The 19,204-nt window shown below is 44.1% G+C and overlaps 2 protein-coding genes across 14 annotated transcripts in view; one reads left to right on the plus strand and one right to left on the minus strand.

Moving 5' to 3' along the window:
- Positions 1 to 19,204, plus strand: part of ARHGAP26 (Rho GTPase activating protein 26) — a 703,968-nt gene that overhangs the window by 164,323 nt on the left and 520,441 nt on the right. The window lies entirely within an intron of this gene.
- FGF1 (fibroblast growth factor 1) overlaps positions 2,638 to 19,204 on the minus strand; it is a 93,078-nt gene continuing 76,511 nt past the window's right edge. For 12 of the 13 annotated variants that reach the window (XM_019739064.2, XM_074313715.1, XM_019739060.2 and 9 more), the window contains 2 exons: positions 10,116 to 10,219; positions 2,638 to 5,906 (listed from right to left, as the gene is read on the minus strand). In XM_019739064.2, the coding sequence (XP_019594623.1) occupies positions 5,712 to 5,906; positions 10,116 to 10,219 (299 nt within the window). In that variant the 3' untranslated portion in view covers positions 2,638 to 5,711. The remainder of the gene's footprint in view (positions 5,907 to 10,115; positions 10,220 to 19,204) is intronic. The other variant, XM_019739069.2, reaches the window with a different exon arrangement.

A 19,204-nucleotide genomic window follows, 5' to 3' on the forward strand; every position in this document is an offset into this window, starting at 1 on the left:
AGCTTCAGGCTGCATGTGACCAGGTTTCTCTTTTTAATTTTATAACTAGAGTGGAAAGCTCACAGTGTAGTGTGTCATGGTCAATATGTCAACCACAAAGTGGCTACAATGTTATGGAAAGATCCCAATAGTCATTTAGTAAATTTCCCTTGTAATTTGAGAGAATGTTAGATGAATAACTGGGGTCCAGCGAGTCCGATGTCAGATCCCCATGTCCCAGGCTCTGAGTTCTCTGGATTTTAGAGTAAATTTTATGTACAATGGCTAAGGAAGTTTCTTTCTGGGGGTGGAGGGCAGGTTTAGGGATGGAATAGGAAGGAGGGGGGTGCCACTTTTTATGAGCTATCATTTCAGTTTTAATGGTTGTCAAGTCCCTAGTAATTTTGAAATGAGAGCATACAAGGCCCACTACTTAAATCTTGGCCTTAAATCTTACATTGCACTACTGCTCCTGAAAATAATTTTTGTTAATTTGTGAAAGTGCAGTTGTGGGGGCAGAGCCCCAGAAATAGTTTCCAGGCTCTCGGCCTCACATAGACAGGTGCTGGCTCAGGTAGTAAGTGGCCATCAACTGTGGCTAGTTGGCTGTCAGCTGTAACCAGTGAGCCATTGGCCACTAATATAACTGCTGTGGCTAGGCTAGCAGAAAAGAATGGGGGCTCGCAAGAAGATGGTGGCTGAGCCTGCAAGCGGAGCAATGAGGGTTGAGAATTGTGTGGCTCCTGCTTCCTGTGTCTCTAACCCAGCCACCAGCGAGAGTATAGTGGTATGACTCCCCTACTTATGGCTCCGTGGGTGTTCCTTTTTGGCCTCACCATATCCTGCGTTCTTATGTGGGGAGCAGGAGCAGAGACCCCGCAGGCCTCCCCGCGTGACAAATGGCGCAGCGAGCAGGGTCTCCTGCACGACAGCAGTTGAGGGCATGGCTTTGACATACCATTATTTCCATACTCCTTAATATAACCACCCACAGTGCTAAGCGTGTAGGATTCCCCTCTCCTGCGTGCCCCATGGCAGATAGGGTATCACTCAAATAAAGATGAATAGTGATGACTTCATTTATACTTAACTCTTTGTGGTCCAATTCGCCCACAAGAGGCCAATTCTCAGCCACCCTAATCCCCTCAAACATTTAAGACAGAGTTAGCTTTTCTTTAGTCGATTCAGAAAAGATGAGAACTTTTAAGTCCTTGTATCAGATGCATTCCAGTAGCAATGGCATTTATCTTGTGACTGAGTCATGGATGATAAACATTTTTTAGATAGAAAGGAAGGTAAATTCCAGAAAGTGATGGGGGCTGGGTTTCTAGCCTTTTCCTGGCTCAGTCTTATGTAGAAATGGATAGGAAGTAGGAATTCAGGGGGCAAGAGAGGAATGTGAACACTGTGGGCTTTAGGGAGGGAATGACCCAAAGTGATGAGAATTCCCAAGGCTCTGAGAGCAGAAATCCACTAAGACCAGCATTGGAGGCAAGAGTGGGTGCCTATGGGATCTGCATGGTTCCATTTATTCTACATGGTTAGTAGCAAACCAGCTGAAAGAATTCACCAAGCCCTCAGAACAGATGGTTTCTGGGTAACAGGATGTCCTCTTAGCTTTTTTCTTTAAGAACAAACTGTGTCTTTGAAAACACTAATGTCGTAATACAGGATTCTAATTGAGTCTTGTCTTTGGGAAGGAGAATGGTTGCTTTAAGCCAGTGTTTTCAAAGTTTGGTTGTGACCCATTAATGTCATGACCCAATTTAATTGATTTTGACCAGCATTATTTTTAGTGCAATGTAATAGAAAAATCTGAGTGCACCTCATATATATAGTGTTGTGATGTTTTTTGTTTCAGTTGTATATATGTACAAGAGTGTGTATGTGCTGGAAAATGTCATTCTTGTGTGGCTCAAGCTCCAAAAAGTAGCAAAATATTGCTGTAGACAAGTTGAGAGGGAAACAGAGGGATTGATTGTGGATTTAGCAGAGTGAGCAAACACTGCCCAACTGTTTTTTATTGGTGCACATACATGTGTGAGTATGGGTGTGTGTGCACGTGTAAATGCATGTGTGCGTGTGTGTGTGTGTATCATGTTTTTGATCTGATTCTGCCACAATGTCTAGGCAACAGTGTACTTTCTCCTAAGAGTAGGAAGTCATAAGATCCAGAAATTTATTTAAAGGGACGTTGCTTGATATGATAATTTAGAGACTATGATTTCGGAGCCTGTAGCCACACATCAAGACTCTTGAGATGCAAGAGATTCAACTCTTACCATTGACTTGAAATTGTAAATAAATCCTTGATGTTTCTTTCAGGTCACAGTATCTGTGTCTAAGCACAAGCTGGTCAACTCTACTACAGTATCATAATTTTGCATGATTTATACCAGGATGAAAAAGTGTCAACTGAGTTAGTTATGGAGCTTGGCTCTCCAGGGGGCAAATTTTCTGAAAGTATTTCCCTAATGGATCCCTAGAAAAGCACCAATACTGACTTAGGTTTCCAAACAAAATGAAAAATGTTGCTATCTTACCTTTTTCTATCAGTCTTTAAAGTCTCATATCTGGTGACAAGTGTAGCAGCCAGGCTGCAGGGATGCCGGGGGAGGTCCTTCCATAGAAAGATAAGACACCATGATGCTCAGAAACTCAGAGACATTATCACCCATTAGTGGAAAGTTTATTAATACTTGTAAAGTGCAAAAAAAAAAAAAAAAAAAAAAGAAAGACAGTGATGTAAAATGACAGGCTCTTCTGCTTTGCAGCCCATTGGCGTCATGTTCTACAAGGCTGAGGACTTGGGCTCCATCACCTCCGACACAAAGCAAGGACCTGGTCTTGAGTAGCACGTGATGCTCTGGCCAGTGTTTGTAAGTACACACTGTTGGCCATAGAAGGCTTTATCATCCCTTCCAAGGAAACAGATCACCACCACCTCCACTAGCACATTGCAAACAATCAAAAGCATGTATATTCCTGATGCTTTGTACAGCATGTCGGGCAGCTCATCATGGTTGGCCTGAAAATGAACCCATACGAGAGGCATGTGACAGGCAGATGGCTGCAAGACTTACTCGAGGAAGAGAGAGAGCAACGGGAATATTCCATGTTTAAGGAACGACAGCATGTTTCAAATGGAGTGGGGAATTGCCAACCACTCCCTTCTTACCAGATCTGACAGGCTCTCTTCCTGATGTGAAAGTGGTCCCCCTGAGTTGACAGGGTTCTACAGTTGAAAACAGGTTTACCTTGCCACATCCTCTGACATTTTGATGGGGGTTTATCTTACGCTGGGGGTTGCTAATTCTTCCAAAACTTGGGTTTCTGAGACTTGCTGTTTATTCAGCAGGAACCTATGAAGTCAGTTTTTACTTGACTGAAAGAAATGAATCCATTGCATCTTTCATCATAAATCTAATGCCCTGGGAGAGAATACAGCAGCAAACCAGACAGACAAGGTTCTCCGGGGCCCCAATACCCAGTACAGTGCCTGACACACAGTGGGCACTGCATAAATATTCATTGCACAAACACACAAATGATGCCTGGGCTGAGGGTGTCACCGTCACAGTAGTGTTTCTTCTCTAGTGCTTTGGGTCTCGAAAACCACAGACTTCCATCTCATCTGCTAGCAACAGTATTGAAGCTTTCTTGGCCAATGTTATACTTGAATTTGATTCATGCATAAAAATTATGGACCATTGTAAATATCTTGGATTTCCTCTCTGGGTACCTTTTTCTGGCCAAATCTTCGTAGTAAAGAGATATTAAGCCACACTGCACTATCCCCAACTTGCCTGCAAAGATTTACTAATATAAAATAGAATCACCTTATCCAAGTTACAAAAACAAACCTAGTTATGAATCGTTTTGTTGTAGAAACGCAGGATGGTATTATTCACCAGTGTTAACGTCGTTAAGTCCCTCAGTTGTACTGTGGCTTTGAACTTTCACAAATCGTCATTTTTCTTCCATTCTCAATATGACCGTTCGATTACTGAGGAATTGTTTTCCAATCAACAATCCCTTCAATTCCTTCTCAAACATAAGCTAACACTCATCAGTTTTTATCCACAATTGTCATGCCGTTGCTTAAGAGGCCTCATTTTCAAAGAAAAATTTCTAACAGCACAGTGGAAAACAAAGACAAATCTAATTTTACAGGTAAATGGAGTATAAGTAGATAACTGAGTAGCTTATACATCGTATCTTATTATCATTCTCAGTGGCTGGATGTTAATCAGTTTAACTGCCTTTGAACTATATATTTTTAAATGTGATTAAAACATACAGACTCACAGTAAATTTAAATGGCTTATTAAAGGCCTTTACATGGCAACAGTATCATATGTCAAAGATGAATGGTGTTTCTAATTTGCTAGCCACTTGGGTCAAGTTTACTTTAAGCAGGAAGCATATTTATGCAAGTAATCGGAACACAAATGGTCTCTTGGGAAAAGCTGTTTGTGAGGGTTGAACATTTTTGAAGTATGTTTTTGTTTATCTTCTAAATGGGCATTTTATAGGCAATGGGCCAAAGCCCCTGAAATCCATGCTCCTTAATTAACACAGGCATAACTCTGCCGATGCTGCCTGAACACTACAGTGTTTTTAAGGGTGAGGAGCGAGAGGGTAGGAGTGGGGGTTGAGCCACCTTCCTTTGACTGACATTCTTCAGGACCTCTACTTAAAGGGTGGGGGTGGAGAGGGGCGGCAGCAGCATCTGCAGCTCCTAGGAGCTTGTTACAAACGTAAAAACTGTACCCCAGACCCACCGAACCAAAATCTACATTCAGCCGAGCTCCCTGCATGATTTTTAAGCACTGACCTGGGACCCCAAAGCCTCTGCTTTCTGGTGGCCAAGCACACATCAGGGCATGACATCCCTTTGTCTTTCCTTCTCATCGCTAGAATCATCCTCTGTAGGGAACAACAAACCTTCAGCCCTTGTTTTCCTTTCTTTTTCATCACTCCTGGACCCAAATGAGTTTACCAACAGTCCTTGCTTTTATCAAGAACCCACTTCTCATGCTGTCCACCTGGCATCACCCAAGAGTTTCCTGCTGCCGAATAACCTTGGGAAAGTCCAGGCATCGTAAGGACTCCCAAGGCTCTGCATTTATTCTGCATTGAGATCCCATCCTCCTAAGCCAGAGTCAAATCTCCCCTTGCCACTTTAATCCCTTCTGTTCTTGAGAGGACATTTCTTCATCCCTGTTTCTACTCATGGAACGCTGCTTTCCTCTAACCAGACTGTAGCTTCTCTGCTGATATTTGTGGGTATTGAAAGGATGAAAGGGGGACATGCCAGATGTTTGGGGGAACCGCGAATAGGGTTTTCTCAGGAGAGGGATTGCATGTAGTTACTAACGACCCACTTGGCAGCTCCCTGAACACACTTCTCTTGGCCCCACCTTTGCATTGGGAGGCTCAGCCTGCAGCAGGTGCCCGGCAGGTGCCCGGAGGCAACTGGACCTCCAAACCAGACCCAGACTGGCAAGCCAGTTGGCCCCTAGAAGCAATTTGGTCCCTCTGTTCCAAACTGTGCTGGGGTAAAGGGCTCTGCAAGAAAGTGAACTGGGCATTTAGAAGCGCATTGCCTACAAATTCAGGCTCTGTGGACCAGGGGTTAGCGCAGCCAATGGTCAAGGGAACATCTGGCGTCAACCAGTGAGGACCCCCTCAGGCTCCTCGGGAGTGGGCCGCACCCAGAACAGGTTTCTTTAATCAGAGGAGACTGGCAGGGGGAGAAACAGGATTGCTTTCTGGCCATAGTGAGTCCGAGGGCCGCGCTTGCAGCTTCCATTCTTCTTGAGCCCAACGAACCAATTCTTTTCTGCGTGCTTCTTGGACGTGTAGGTGTTGTAATGGTTTTCCTCCAGCCTTTCCAGGAACAGACATTCCTCATTTGGTGTCTGCTAAAACGATACACCCCAAACAGAGTAGAACTATTAGTGAGTGGTTTTACATGGGGTTCCTCTGCTTACTTGCTGTGTGACCATGGGCAAGTTACTGGGGCTCTCTGTGCCTCAGTTTCTTCTTCTTCGGTGAAATTGGGATAATAATGGAGCTTATTTCTGAGGGTGGTAATGAGGACTTAGAACAGGACCCAGCCCATAATGAGCCTTCAACATACGTTTGCTGTTACTGTTTGCAATTACCATAGGCTCCCCTTCCATTTGTTGTCTGCAGGACCCTAGAGTCTCCCACTGGGAAGATCCTAAAGGACTATAAGCGCCCGAAGGACAGGGCTGGGCCTTTTGTCCCTGTAGAGGCCTGGCCCATAGGCATGACCATGAAAAATGTCCTAAAGAGGTAAAAGGAAGCTGTGATGTAGTGGGGGCTTTTAAGTTTGGAAGTGAGGAATAAATGAAAACCTACTAATAGTATTTTTCATCCTGGTGATTCTCCCCCACCCCCCATCCTGGAAATTTTCACTAGCATAAAATATATCCTGGAACTTAAAGTTCTTTTAAAACTGAAAATAGGTTTTGCTGCTTATAAAAAAGAATTGTACTTTTTAAAAATCATGACTTAAAAAAAAAAAAAAGAAGAGGAAAACACCCCGAAGCTCACCCACCCAGATCCAGGCAACAGGGGATGAACACTGTCTTCCTTACATCGTTATGTACGTCCACGCGGAGATGTAAATAAAGCCATATAGACATAGACTTCTAATGCTATCAAAATGGCATGCTATATCTGCTATTTTAAAAATGGGCAATAAGCCTATGAAAACATTCAATTTTACTAGCAAGAAAATGCAAATTAAAAATGATTTAACATATGTTGGCGATAATATCTGCAAAGAGCAAAAAGATTTACAAATCTTAGTATTGGCGAGAGTGTAGGAAACACGCACGCTCCATGCACTAGTGGTGAGATAAATTGGTGAAACCTTTCTGAGGATAGTTTGGTAATATGTATCAGAATTTTAACTATGCATTACCTTTGATCCAGCAATTTCACTTCTAGGAACTGACCCTTAGGAGATAGGTGAGCAAGCGTAAAACTGTATTTTCGAGCATGGTCTATGGATAGCATGGTAACAAACTGGAAGCAACCTTAATATTCATGGAAAGCTGATTGGTTAAGTGGATAGTGGTACATCCATATACAGTGGAATCCAAAGCAGCTGTAAATTTATTAAGCCAGAAAGATAGCTACAACATATTAAATAGGGTGGTTACTTTAAAAAAATGTACCAACAATTACTTTTTTGCCTGGAATTCATCTGTTAGAGAGTGGGAGGAACCTCAGTTATTTGAACTTTCTATTTGTCAAGATTTTAGAATACATTTTTTATATTTGGACATAAAGCAGTTAGGTGTATTAAAATACTTATGTTACATATTGACTTTGCTCCAGTTCCAAGTTATGTAGTCTCTATATGATCTCTTCATACACAGTGTTTGTTGGGTCCCTTTCTGGTGGTTTCAATCCTATTGTTCATTGTTCTCTATTTGTTTGTCTATTAGACTGTAAGCCCTGCTGAGGGAAGATGGAATCGTGTCAGCTCTCTGTATACGCCTAGACATAGAACCTTGCAAATCATAGGTGCTTGCCAGCGAGGTGGTGAATTTAATTTGATTCTTGACATCATGTAAAGCACGCAATACTGTTATCTTTGATAAGTAAGGAGCTCTGTAACAGGAAGTATGCTGTTGCTTATTCATTTGTAGTCCAGTGCAGTGACAACTGGGTGAGACACTGGGTCATTTGACAACAAGATGGGACATACATGCAATATTTAATTGGATGACTGCTGCTCCTAAAGGAACTTATCCAGACAGTAGTGTTTGGTGCACATTGTCAGGGATGGGAGGAGGTCAGCAGTTTTGGACCTGTGTGGGTTGCCCACTCCCCTGTAAGGAGGGCTCACCCCATGACGCCCCTCAGTGGGCGTCAAGCCTGTGTTCTCTGACCAAGCTGAGCATGGCCATGTTTCCCACCTGAGGTCTCTATTACACTACAGCAGGAGACACACACAGAATGACTGAGTCAGAGGTGAGTCAGCGGGCCAGATCGGAAGTGCTATGTCTGCCCCCCAACCAGGATTTGTCAGCTCTTGTTACCCATTTGGAGCATTGCCAAAGGCCTGGAGCTTAACAGTTGATTCATAACTATTGTATTAATTACTTTCTTTTTTTAATATTTAGCATGCTTACCCCCCAATTATATAGGTGACATCTACCCACTGTAGAAAATTTGGAAAATATAACAAGGCATTCACATATTATAAAATTAGCCATTTACTACCCCCATAGATAAGTACATTAATGTTTTAGTATATAGCCTTTCAAACTTATTTTTTAAATAAATATGTCTTTTCCACACGCACAGACACAAATCTGTATCAAGATGGATTGATACCTAAAATCGGTTAAGAGCTCTGAGATGTTTTAGAACTTATCTTTGTCAATAGGTAAATATATAAATTACTAGGCATAATATATTAGACCACCCTCTGAATCAGGTGAACTACAGTGAAGGCCAAGACAATGGTGGGAGAAGGGGGTGTTTGGAGCCTAGAGGAAATCAGATTCGGGGGGTTCTCCCCCAGTATTTTTATATAAGTAAAAGAAAGTTGTAATAAACATCACAAGTAATTCAAAGGAGGAAAAGCCATAAAAATGTAACATATAACCTAAGAAATCATGAGGGTCAGGGATGTAGAAACTGATTATTTGTTTCATAGCTACGGTGGACGGATTGCCTTGTCGTGCCAGCCACACTGGTGGGCGGCTTCTGTTTGTTGTGTCTCTTAAGCCCCGGATGCTGGTAGCCCCTCTCCATTACGATTCTCACTTCAGATAAGGTTCAGAGTGGGTGAGTAACTTGCCAAAGTGGCAGAAGCATGAGATTCAGTTATGAGCCCGAGACTGAAGGATTCCTTGGTCAATTGGTTTTATTACCAATTGGAAGAACCACTTAAAAAAAAAAGTCTACTCCCTATGAAGCAGTCACTGCCTAGTTCCAAACCCTTTGATGTGGTCCCACTTGATCCATATTTCAGCAAACAGCCTACTAGGGGCTACCTATCACCCTGGTGATGCATCTCCTGTCCCCTAGTGGGAGCATGAAAAATACTGAACTGTGCTCACGTCCCAAACTCTGGCTGAGGTTACAGTTTCAAGAGAGCATTTCCTGTACCCACTGCCACTTGGCAATTTGATAGAAGTTAAAAGGATCTCCAGACTAAAATCACCCTCCTGGCTGCCTTTTTATAGGCCTACATCTTCCTAAAAGGGAAGAAAGGGGTTTGGCTTTGGCTATGAATTACAGCTAAGCCTTAATTATTAGTTGTCAGGATACAGAGAAAGGATCATTGAAATCCAGAAATAATTTCAAAACTGGGGCCATTGCCTTCAGCTCTCGTTCTAGTCAAATCTTTTCCCAGAGATACCAGTAGTGGCAAAGTCAGATCGCTTCTATTAGTATTTCTACTCTTTTCTCTCAAAGACCAGCATATGCAGAGTTAAACCTACATAAATTAACTGTGAGAGGGATGGAGAGAGACGATGTGGAGGTTTCAGCTACTGAATAAACTCTTTGACTGCTTCTCGAGGGTAGGGATGTGGCTGATTTATCTTGATATCCCTTTCAGTACCTAACTATACTTAGACACAGGAGGTATTTGACAAGTGGTTGTTAAATTAAGTTATTAAACTTTTTATCCTTTTAGGTGCCCCTTCTAGAATAAAAGGGCTATTTTCAAAGTTTACGTGTGACATATCAATGACTGGAATCTGGGCTCTGTAGTTTTTGTAAAAAGCACAGGGGACACACTTGTAGCATGTGGTAGGTGCTCAAGAAACAGTCTTGGAATGAATGAATGAAGCAGGACCAGGTATTCTGGAATGAGTGACGGATGAGTTACCAAAATTTCAATCAATGTCTCCTCTTTGTCTGTGTGATAATACGTTTGAGTATTTTGAGAGAATACCACAAGAAACTCTTTTATGTGTGTGCCTAAAATAAAGCAGGGTAGAGGGTGGGAATCCTACTGGAAAAAATAACAAACAGAGGCTAATTGTTGCTTTATAATTTGTATCACTCAACGTAACAAGATTTTTGGAAACCTCAAACCTTGGCGGAGTCTGGAAGCTTGTCAGCCTCATACTTACTGAGCCGTACAAAAGCCCGTCGGAGTCCATGGCCAAGTACTGGCCACTCTCGGTGCTCTTTATATACACCTCCCCCACGCTTTCCGCACTGAGCTGCAGCTGAACTGAAATAAAAATAACACGAGCAAAAGTAAATAAACACTCGGTCTTTGCCAGCAGGGCCTGGCGGCCAGGACAGTTAGCCACGGAAAATTCTGCTCATTCATTTCACAGGAGCCTCAAGGATGAACCTCAGATTAATCAAAACATAGAAATACAGTTCCTTTTTCTTTGCCCTCCAAAGAAAGCTGCCCGTTGGGAATTATGTTCTCGAGAGAAGGAGAGATGAAGCAGACATGCCCACCCGTCCCTCTGTTTCTTACAAAATGACCCCGTGCACTGTCACAGCACCTCACTCCTTTCTCTTTCACCTGGAGGGAAATAATCACGGGAGGAAGAGGCATTCATTTCTCTGGGCTCCATGGTCCCAGCAATCGTGGGGTGCTGAAGAGTGGGCGGCTTGACAGCCTGGGTGTCTTCTGCGTTAGTTATCAACCTGCCTTGGGGGTGACTTTTTATAACCTGGGCCTTCTAGGCCTGTGATAGTCTTTCTCATCAACAGATTGTTATTTTCCAAAACCTGATAGTGTTATATTCCCAGATAGAAGAGGTTCCCAGGAAGTTAGATTGGTTGGCACATCTGAAACTCAAAGAACAACTCACTCACAGTGAAGTTCAGTCAACCCCCAACCTCTGTGGCAACCCGACTGGGTAGAGACTGAGGGGAAACCCTGGCTTCTGATTGGGAAAATGAAGCATTTACCTGGAAATGCAGGGATGGGAACAGTGGTTCTCACCTGGGGGCAGTTTTGTTCTTCAGGGGACATTTGGCCAGGTCTGGAGACTTTTTTGGTTGTCCCAGCTGGAGTGGGATGGTGCTATTGGCATCTAACAGCTCGAAGTGAGGGATGCTTCTAAACATTCTACAATGGACAGGGTGGCCCTTCACAGCAAAGAATTATTCAGCCCAAAAGTCACTAGTGCTGAGGTTGAGAAACCTCAAGGTTGAGGTCAAGGATGTGAGTTACCCTGAGTTACATTCTCCCCATCTGCACTGACTGGATACTCCCAAGCTGCCTTGCCCACTGCTGGAAATCTCATTGGAGTCCGATACCCATTTGATAATTATTCATTTGCTCATTCTCCCCAGGGTGGTTCTGGACGGAGGTACTTTGATGGTTCATCTTTGGGAATCAAAGATAATATTGGACTTTTCTGGACAGTTTCTTTGGTCACCAGACTGTCAGAAGCATCATTATGACTGGGAGTGAAATCTAGACCAGAAACAGTGATCACTCAGTAGTTCCTCAGGAGGTGAGCTGGCCTCTCTAAGAGTCAGCTTTGTCCGAGTTGGGGGGGTGGGGGTGGGGGACGGACACAGGGCTTCAGTGGGCACATCTAGACACCTCACTGCTTTTTCTTCATTTTCATTTTTTATATAATTTCTTTGAATAGGAAATATATTCCCACGTTTCAAACTTGGAAAAAATAAGAGGCGGCAATGAAAAGTCTCTCTCCCACCTCCCACTGGCAACTGGTAGGGATACAGTGGTAAACAGAAACGATGAAACCCTGTCCATCCTCCCAGAGCACCTTCTCTGGGAGACAGACAAGCAAAACCCTCCTAGATATATTTTATGTGTATCCTTCTAAATGGATTTTATGCATATATGAGCAAACACGTTATCCCTCCCGCGTTTTTAAAATACGAATGGTAAAATGCTATATATATAATTCTGCACATTGTTTTTTGTTTTGTGTTGTTTTCTTAACAACTAATTGGAGAGCGTTCCAATTCGTTACTGAGTTAACCTTGTTCTTTTTGCCCGTTGCGTTGTGTTCCATGATGTGGCTGTACCATAACCGTTTAACCACTTCCCTAGTCGCATGCCTGTATTTTCTCATTTCCCTCTTCTGATCCCTTATCTTCTGATTCATCCCAAGGGGAATACATAGTTCCATCGCCCTTATTGAAGACACAATTCTCCTGTCCTTGGAAGTCTTGGCTCCAGAGACTCAGGGCCCCCTCTAGCCTTCTGTGGTAAGTGGAGTTTATCTAATTCATAGGAAGGAAACTGGAAGCCCCTGATCGCTTTCCCCACAGGCCCTCCTCACTTCAGTTAGCTCGGAGAGAACAGGGCAAAGGGCCTCCATGGTGATGTGGGCCTCAAATCACACCCGTTGCTCACTCAGTCACTACGCCAGCCATTCAACTCCTTCAATACACCAAGCTCTTTCCCACCGCAGGACCTTTGCATGTGCTCTACCCTCGTCTGGCACCTTCTTCCCCCTGATGCTCACAAAGTTGGTCCTTCTCCTCCTCCTGGCCTCAGCCTAAACACCCCTCCGCAGAGAGGCCTGTTCCACCAAGTACCTACAATACAGTTGTCTGGACAGTGGGTCCCTTTACCACTACTCCCACCTCAGCACCCTGCCAATGACACCCTGGTCCCCACGTTAGCGTCTTTCTCAGCCCCTTGTTTGTTTCCTCCATGGCACTTTATACAAAGTACAATTATTTTTATCACTTAGTGGTTTAGTCATTTATTTCTGCCTCCCCTGGAGAATGTGCATTTGGGAGAAAGGGCAGGGATCTTGTCTGTCCTCCCCATCTTAGGTCTCCATCACCTCACACAGTGCCCTGCCCTCCAGGGACAGTCAGAATATACTTGCTGAGTGAATGGTGTTAGGCTAATATTTGCAGAGGTGGTTCTGCTGGCCCATCATTAATAAGCTGTACTCTGAATTATATTTCCAGTATCGCCTCATGGAGTAAAGTAAGATGGGAACAAGTTGAGAGTTGTAAGGCTCAAGGCTGGGACCTGCCACCAACCTTCTGGGTGACCTTGGCCAGGCTATTTAACGTCTAGGCCACAGTCTGCTTATCAGTAAAATGACAGGGGTTTGGATTCAGTCTCTAAAGTTTTTTCCCCAGCTCTATCAGTCTGTAAAGCAAGTAAATACACTTAATAACAATGCTGTATATAATAGACTATTATTCAGCAATAAAAAGAACAAAGTTTTGATCCCCGCTACAACAGGGATGAACCTTGAACACATGGTTAAGTGAAAGAAGCCAGTCACAAAAGTCCACATATTTTGTGGCTCCACTTAAATGGAATGTCCAGAATTGGTAAACCCATCGACACTGAAAGTAGATGAGTGGTACCCAGGGACTGAGAGGAGGATGGAGGAGAGAAGCACAGGGTTAAGAAGCATAGGGTTTCTTTTTGGGGTGATGAAAATGCTCTAAAATTGATTGTGGAGATGATTGCACAACTCTGAATATCAGGAAACCCACTGAATGGTGCACTAAATCAGTGAATTGTATGGTATGTGAATTTACCTCAGTACAGCTGTTTTGTTTTGTTTTAAATGCTCTGTGTTTTCATAGAACTTCCTCATACATTTTTTTCTATCAATTTTTCAGCATAATCCTGAAGGGGGTGACCATTTATGGATCACCTATGATGTTCGAGGCAGTATACTAGTTTCAATCTTCATATAATTAGCGTAAAATTAGAGTGTAGGTTCCAGAATCAAACTGCATGAAGATAAATCCAGGCTTGATTGGGCAAGTTGTTTACCTCAGTTTCCTTATCTATAATGATAGTACCTGCTTTGTGGGGTTGTTGTGGGGATTAAATGATCTAATGCATGGCAAGAGCGCGGTACTATCATTTCTACTGTGCTTAGGTGACCTCATCGCTCCTCACAGCATTCCCTGGAGGAAATGGCCCTGGTTCTGTCCTACCAGTGAGAAGACTGAAGCTTGGCGAGAGACTGTCTTACCCAAGTTACAATCAGGGGCAAAACCATAACCAGAACCCAGGTTTGGGCATTCCAAGTATCCTGCCTTTTCCTCTCTTTCACACAATACCTTGGGCTCCAGTTATGGGAAACATTGGTCCAAATCAAGCCAGACTCACTCCCTTTGTTGGACTCCCTTGTGTTCAAGGTCAGACACGTGCAAGATGGCAGATGGTCATCCAGGATCCCTTCTGTAGCCACGGAGTGATGTGATGTTAGTTCCCTGGGACTTTTTCCCATCGACCACCCATAGATGTGGGGATTTAGTCAAACACATTGTAGGTGCAACGGAAATCCCAAAAGGCAAATCCTTTTAGGTAATCAAAGATTTTTTCTTAAAATTGTCTTAAAATGTTTTTCTTAAAATAGACTTTAGTTTTTAGAGCAGTTTTAGGTTCCCAGCAAAATTGAGGGGAAGGTACAGAGATTTGCCACCTGCCCTCCCCGCCCCCCTAACCCCCAACACTCTCCCACAATGTCATCATTCCCCACTGGAAGGGTCCATTTGTTATGACTGATGAACCTACACTGACACATCGTTTTCACCGAGGAAGATTTGTGTAGAGCTTTTCACTTCCTAGTTCATTTCTGTTCCATGTCTTAAATAGTTGCCATTCATCTTGCTACGGGGGTAAGTAGAGTTGACTTTGCCATCTGTGGAGTCCCCTCTTGGCTGTGTCAAAGCCCCACGGAGGGAAACATGAGCAAGGGCTGCTTGGCACAGGATTCCGTTCTCGGCCATGAGCCCCAACACCCGGCTTGTTACACTGGTGAGAGTTCGTCTCAAGAGTTTCCTCTGTAAATATTATTTCTCCAGGATGTCCAAGTTTCATAGCTCATTTTCACTGGATTTCTTTCTGGCTCAGTTTCCTAAACATATATCCTTCTCCAAGCAGAGCTGGCAGGAAGGAGTAACACCCAGCCCGAGCTGCTCGTGTAACCGACTAGGTGTCCAACTCCCTACTGTGACTTCATTCCTGGTTTCCAAACCTACATCCTCCTGCAGCTGCTGCTGAGGAAGAGTGGGAAGGAGAGAGCATGAGAAAGGGGCTCACACGCAGAGAGAGGAGCTGGTCCACAGCCCGGCTGAAGCAGGAGCTCGTCTCTCTTGGAGCCTTGGGGAAAGCCATTCAGTTAACAGGCATTCATGACTGTCTGTTGTGTGCTGGGGACTGAACTCAGTGCCAGACAAAGGCCCTGCCTTCAGGGCTCATTCCCAGTCAGGGGTACAGACGACCCTACCCTACGAGTGATAAAGCAACACAACAGCAAAAAACCCACTTGTTTCTGAGCTAAGAGCAAACGAAAGTGCAACAAGTATAACAAGACACTCTCCCTTTCTCTCTCATATCTACATGTATATTTATATATACATACTTGTATCCTCGTATATGTATATATTCTTTCAAAGAAATGCAGAAAATAACATACAGTGAGAAGAGAAAATTACAAAGGAATATTTAGAGTAAATCACTGATGAAGATTTTGTAAAAAACACAAAACAATGTGCACAGCTCGTGAATATAGAAGGAGTAAAATATTAAAAACATGCCCTAGAGACAGACCAAATTCACTCCCGTGGCTGCTCTGGGGAGGATGAACAAGTTTTAAGACTGGAGAGGGGCGTGGAGGCAACTTTCCTGCACGCAAACTCTTCATTTCTTTAAAAACACAATTCTAAGGCAAGAACAGCTGGCTGGTAACCCTGGCAACTCTGGGCGATGGGGTGCCGGCGATGTTGGAATTCTCCTTTGTCCTTTTCAGGGGATGGTTGACTTAGGAAGCCTGGGTTTTAGTCAATGGGCAAACACTCAGAGCTGGCCAAGACTTCTGTTTCTTGTTCCTGATAACCCCGCCATGTTCTATGACCCCGCTCAGGCTGGACTCCAGGGACCATGTAGTCCTGAACATAAGTTTCCATAACGGTGAGTCTTCTGAGGGGCAAACAGGCGACCAGGAAAGCTGGGGAGGCAGGACAGGGGTGAGGGGCCACGAAAGCCACAGCTTCTGTGTTCAGTTTCCTTTTCCAGCACCTTCCACCTGGTTAGCACCAGAGTGAAGGGCAGGAACCCCTCCTCTTTATCCCATGCTGGGAAGTTAGGGCTTGTTATCCGTGAGCAGGAAGGGTAGTGCCTCTAAAGGTCCCCCAAGCCTGAAGGGGCAAGTATGTTTTGAAAAATGAGACAAGTCATGGAGTACATAGAGTTCCTATTGTTCCCCAGTTCTGAAGTGGAGACAGCAAGCTATGACTTAGGAGAAAAAATGGGAAGCGGTTTTATAAAAAGGTAGTCTAGGGACAGACACAAACGTCTTATAGAAATCAAAGTTACAAAGCATTATAAAAATGTGCTGCAAGAAGGTTGGAAGTGTTCGCTTGTTGGGTCTGTGACCATAAGTGTCCCCAGTAGAACCCAGAGTCCTGCTGTTTTAGTAGGAGGGCATTAGGGTATGCTGTTTGGGAATGGCCTATGTGTCAAAAATAAATGACAAGTTACTGAAATGTACAAGATCACCTGATGGCTGGCTGGTGCTCCTCCCTGTCCCCTGCTCATCCTTTAGACGCCTTCTTGGGTCTTTACTTAGAGAAACCTACGGGACCCAGAGTTTTGAGTGGCTATGCTTTCCCCCTAACTGGATGTGCTACCTTTTTTTCCTAAGCAACTGTAAGTCTGTGTCTCTGGTTTTCTCTTCTGCTCCCCACAGCCTTCCCTTAGCTCATAGCAGTAGTATATTTGCAGTAAGAGATGTGATTCCTCCTTTCCAAGGAGAGAAAGAAGGAAAAGGTGACCTGAGCCTGTCAGTGCAAAAAGAAGTGAACATCGGGGGCCTGGCCCCTGGTTGCTGAGCCCCAAGCCGTCCTGGCTCACATTGTCCTGTCCCACCCCAGGAATGTTTAAAGACAAGATTACTGCTTGTCCAGGTCATGCAACAAAGGTGCAGAGGGAAGTTTTGCTTCTGCAGTATGTCCGTGGCCTTTAGGCCTGCTTTCCACCTCTGCTCTCCGAACAGAGGCCAAAAGAGATTACGTGCGTGGTTTATTCTTAGTTGAGACTTCCCGTCCTTGGCTGTGTTTACCCAAAGTGAGGTCAGCCTCATTCAGAACTCCGTGAGGTTGTTTTATGTCAGTGGCATTTATAATTAAAACGTAGCCACAAGCCGGGCTCCGTAAAACATGAGAGAAAGACGGCGAGGAAAAAAAAATGGAGTTTGTGGGAAAAAGATTCCAGTGGTTTGGAATACATATATATCTGAAAAGGACTTTTCTTAGAATGTGTAAAGGCGTCTGCTTTTCCTTTAGGGTCTGAAAAAGGTGCCTGGAAAATTTTGATACAGTCCATGGACTGTGCGATAGTATTTGGAAAAAAAAAGTATATCTAGAAAAATCCCTCCTGTATAACCAGATAAGGGGTGTGTGGGGAGGAAGGGCAGCGAGGGAGTCTTTTGGCATCACACCCGACCAAGGTGACAACACCCCGCTGGGGAGAGCTTTCCTGCCTGAAGACCTGTCCCGCTCTCTGACTTTTGGCAGTAGGACCCAGCTTTGTCCCCCTCCGTCATGTGGAAAGCTGTTTTGACTTCTGGCCCAAGCTGGTGGGGAGCAAAGTTCCTTTACTATTAGGTGCCGAGTCATAGCAAACCAGAGAACGGAAACCTGGACTGCCTGGAAAACAAGGGGCGGGAGGGATTTCACTGAAGAGAAGGAGTCTGCCCTTTAGAAAGGGCTGCAAAGTAGCATTCTTTTGACCAGCCAACTCCCCTAGTGCCTTTAGGATGTGGTTTGATTTATAAATATTTGATTGGCACACACTTTGCTCAGAACATTTCCATTTGTGTGGCTAGTGGTGCCGGTAAGCCTGCTCCCCACACAGCCTCTTACGTGCTTGGGGAGGCAAGGGGTGCGGGCCGCAGGGGGAGGCTGCAGGTTTGGGGTGCTCACAAGCGTATTATCACTGTCCAGTTATTGTTCCCGTTACGAATCACCTCGAGGTGTAAGTCATGGTCTCTCGCCAGAGGGGAAACTCCAGCAGAAAGACTGGACTCAAACATGGAGCTTCTTGCTTTGCCTGGGACAGCTTGCTCTGCCGGAGAGGTTAGACAGGGCAGGGCTTGCTGGGCACATTGGATCTACACACCAGGCCTTGCGTGCACCAAACCTAGACAGTGCCAGGGACGCTGAGATGAAGCGTCCCCCTGGGTTCAGTGAGCAAGCACAGCTTTTTTTGCATTTAACAGACTCGAAGGATCAGATAATTCGAGGAGGGAGGCTGAGGGAGCTGAGGGATGATGATGAAGATGATAAACACCATTGTTCATGCCCTTATCACGTGCCTGGAACTTTTACCAACATTCTCACACTGAAAACTCCTATGAGATGGGTACCCTTGTCATCCTTGTTTGTTTTTTTTAATTAAAAAATTGTTATTTAAGTACGCGTATAGTTGGTATACAATATTATATTAGTTATATTAGTCTCAGGTGTACAACATAGGGATTTGACATGTTTATACCTTACAAGGTGATCATCCCACTGATGCTATTAGGCTGGTGCAAAAGTAGTTGCAGATTTTGCAATTATTTTTAACTTTTTAAGCCGCAATTACTTTTGCACCAACCTAATACTAGTCACCATCTGTCACCGTGCAAACTTATCACAATGTTATTGACTATATTCTCCTTCTCCTTTGTCACCCATCCCCCACCCCCTGCCCTCTGGTAACCATCCCTTTGGTCTGTTGCTATGAGTCATGGGTCTCTTTGTGTTTTGTTTTGTTTGTTCATTACCCCCGCCCTTTTTTTAAGAGTCCACATATAAGTGAAACCATACAGTATTTGTCTTTCTCTGCCTGACTTATTTTACTCAGCATGATACCCTCTAGGGCCATCCATGTTGTCACAAATAGTGAGATTTCATTCTTTTTTATGGCTGAGTAATATTCCATTGTGTGTGTGTGTGTGTGTGTGTGTGTAAAACATCTTTATCCATTCATCTATGGATGGACATCTAGATTACTTCCATATCTTGGCTGTTGTAAATAATGCCGCAGTAAAAGTAGGGGTGCATATATCTTTTCAAATTAGCGTTTTGTTGTCTTCGGATAAATACCTAGAAGTGGAATTGCTGGGTTATATGGTAGCTCTAGTTTCAGTTGTTTTGAGGAATCTCCCTACTATTTTCCACAGTGGCTGCATCAACTTACAGTCCCACCAACAGTGCACAGGGTTCCCTTTTCCTCACATCC

The sequence above is a fragment of the Rhinolophus sinicus genome, linkage group LG10 (genome assembly GCF_036562045.2).
Source record: "Rhinolophus sinicus isolate RSC01 linkage group LG10, ASM3656204v1, whole genome shotgun sequence".
Lineage (NCBI taxonomy): Eukaryota > Metazoa > Chordata > Mammalia > Chiroptera > Rhinolophidae > Rhinolophus > Rhinolophus sinicus.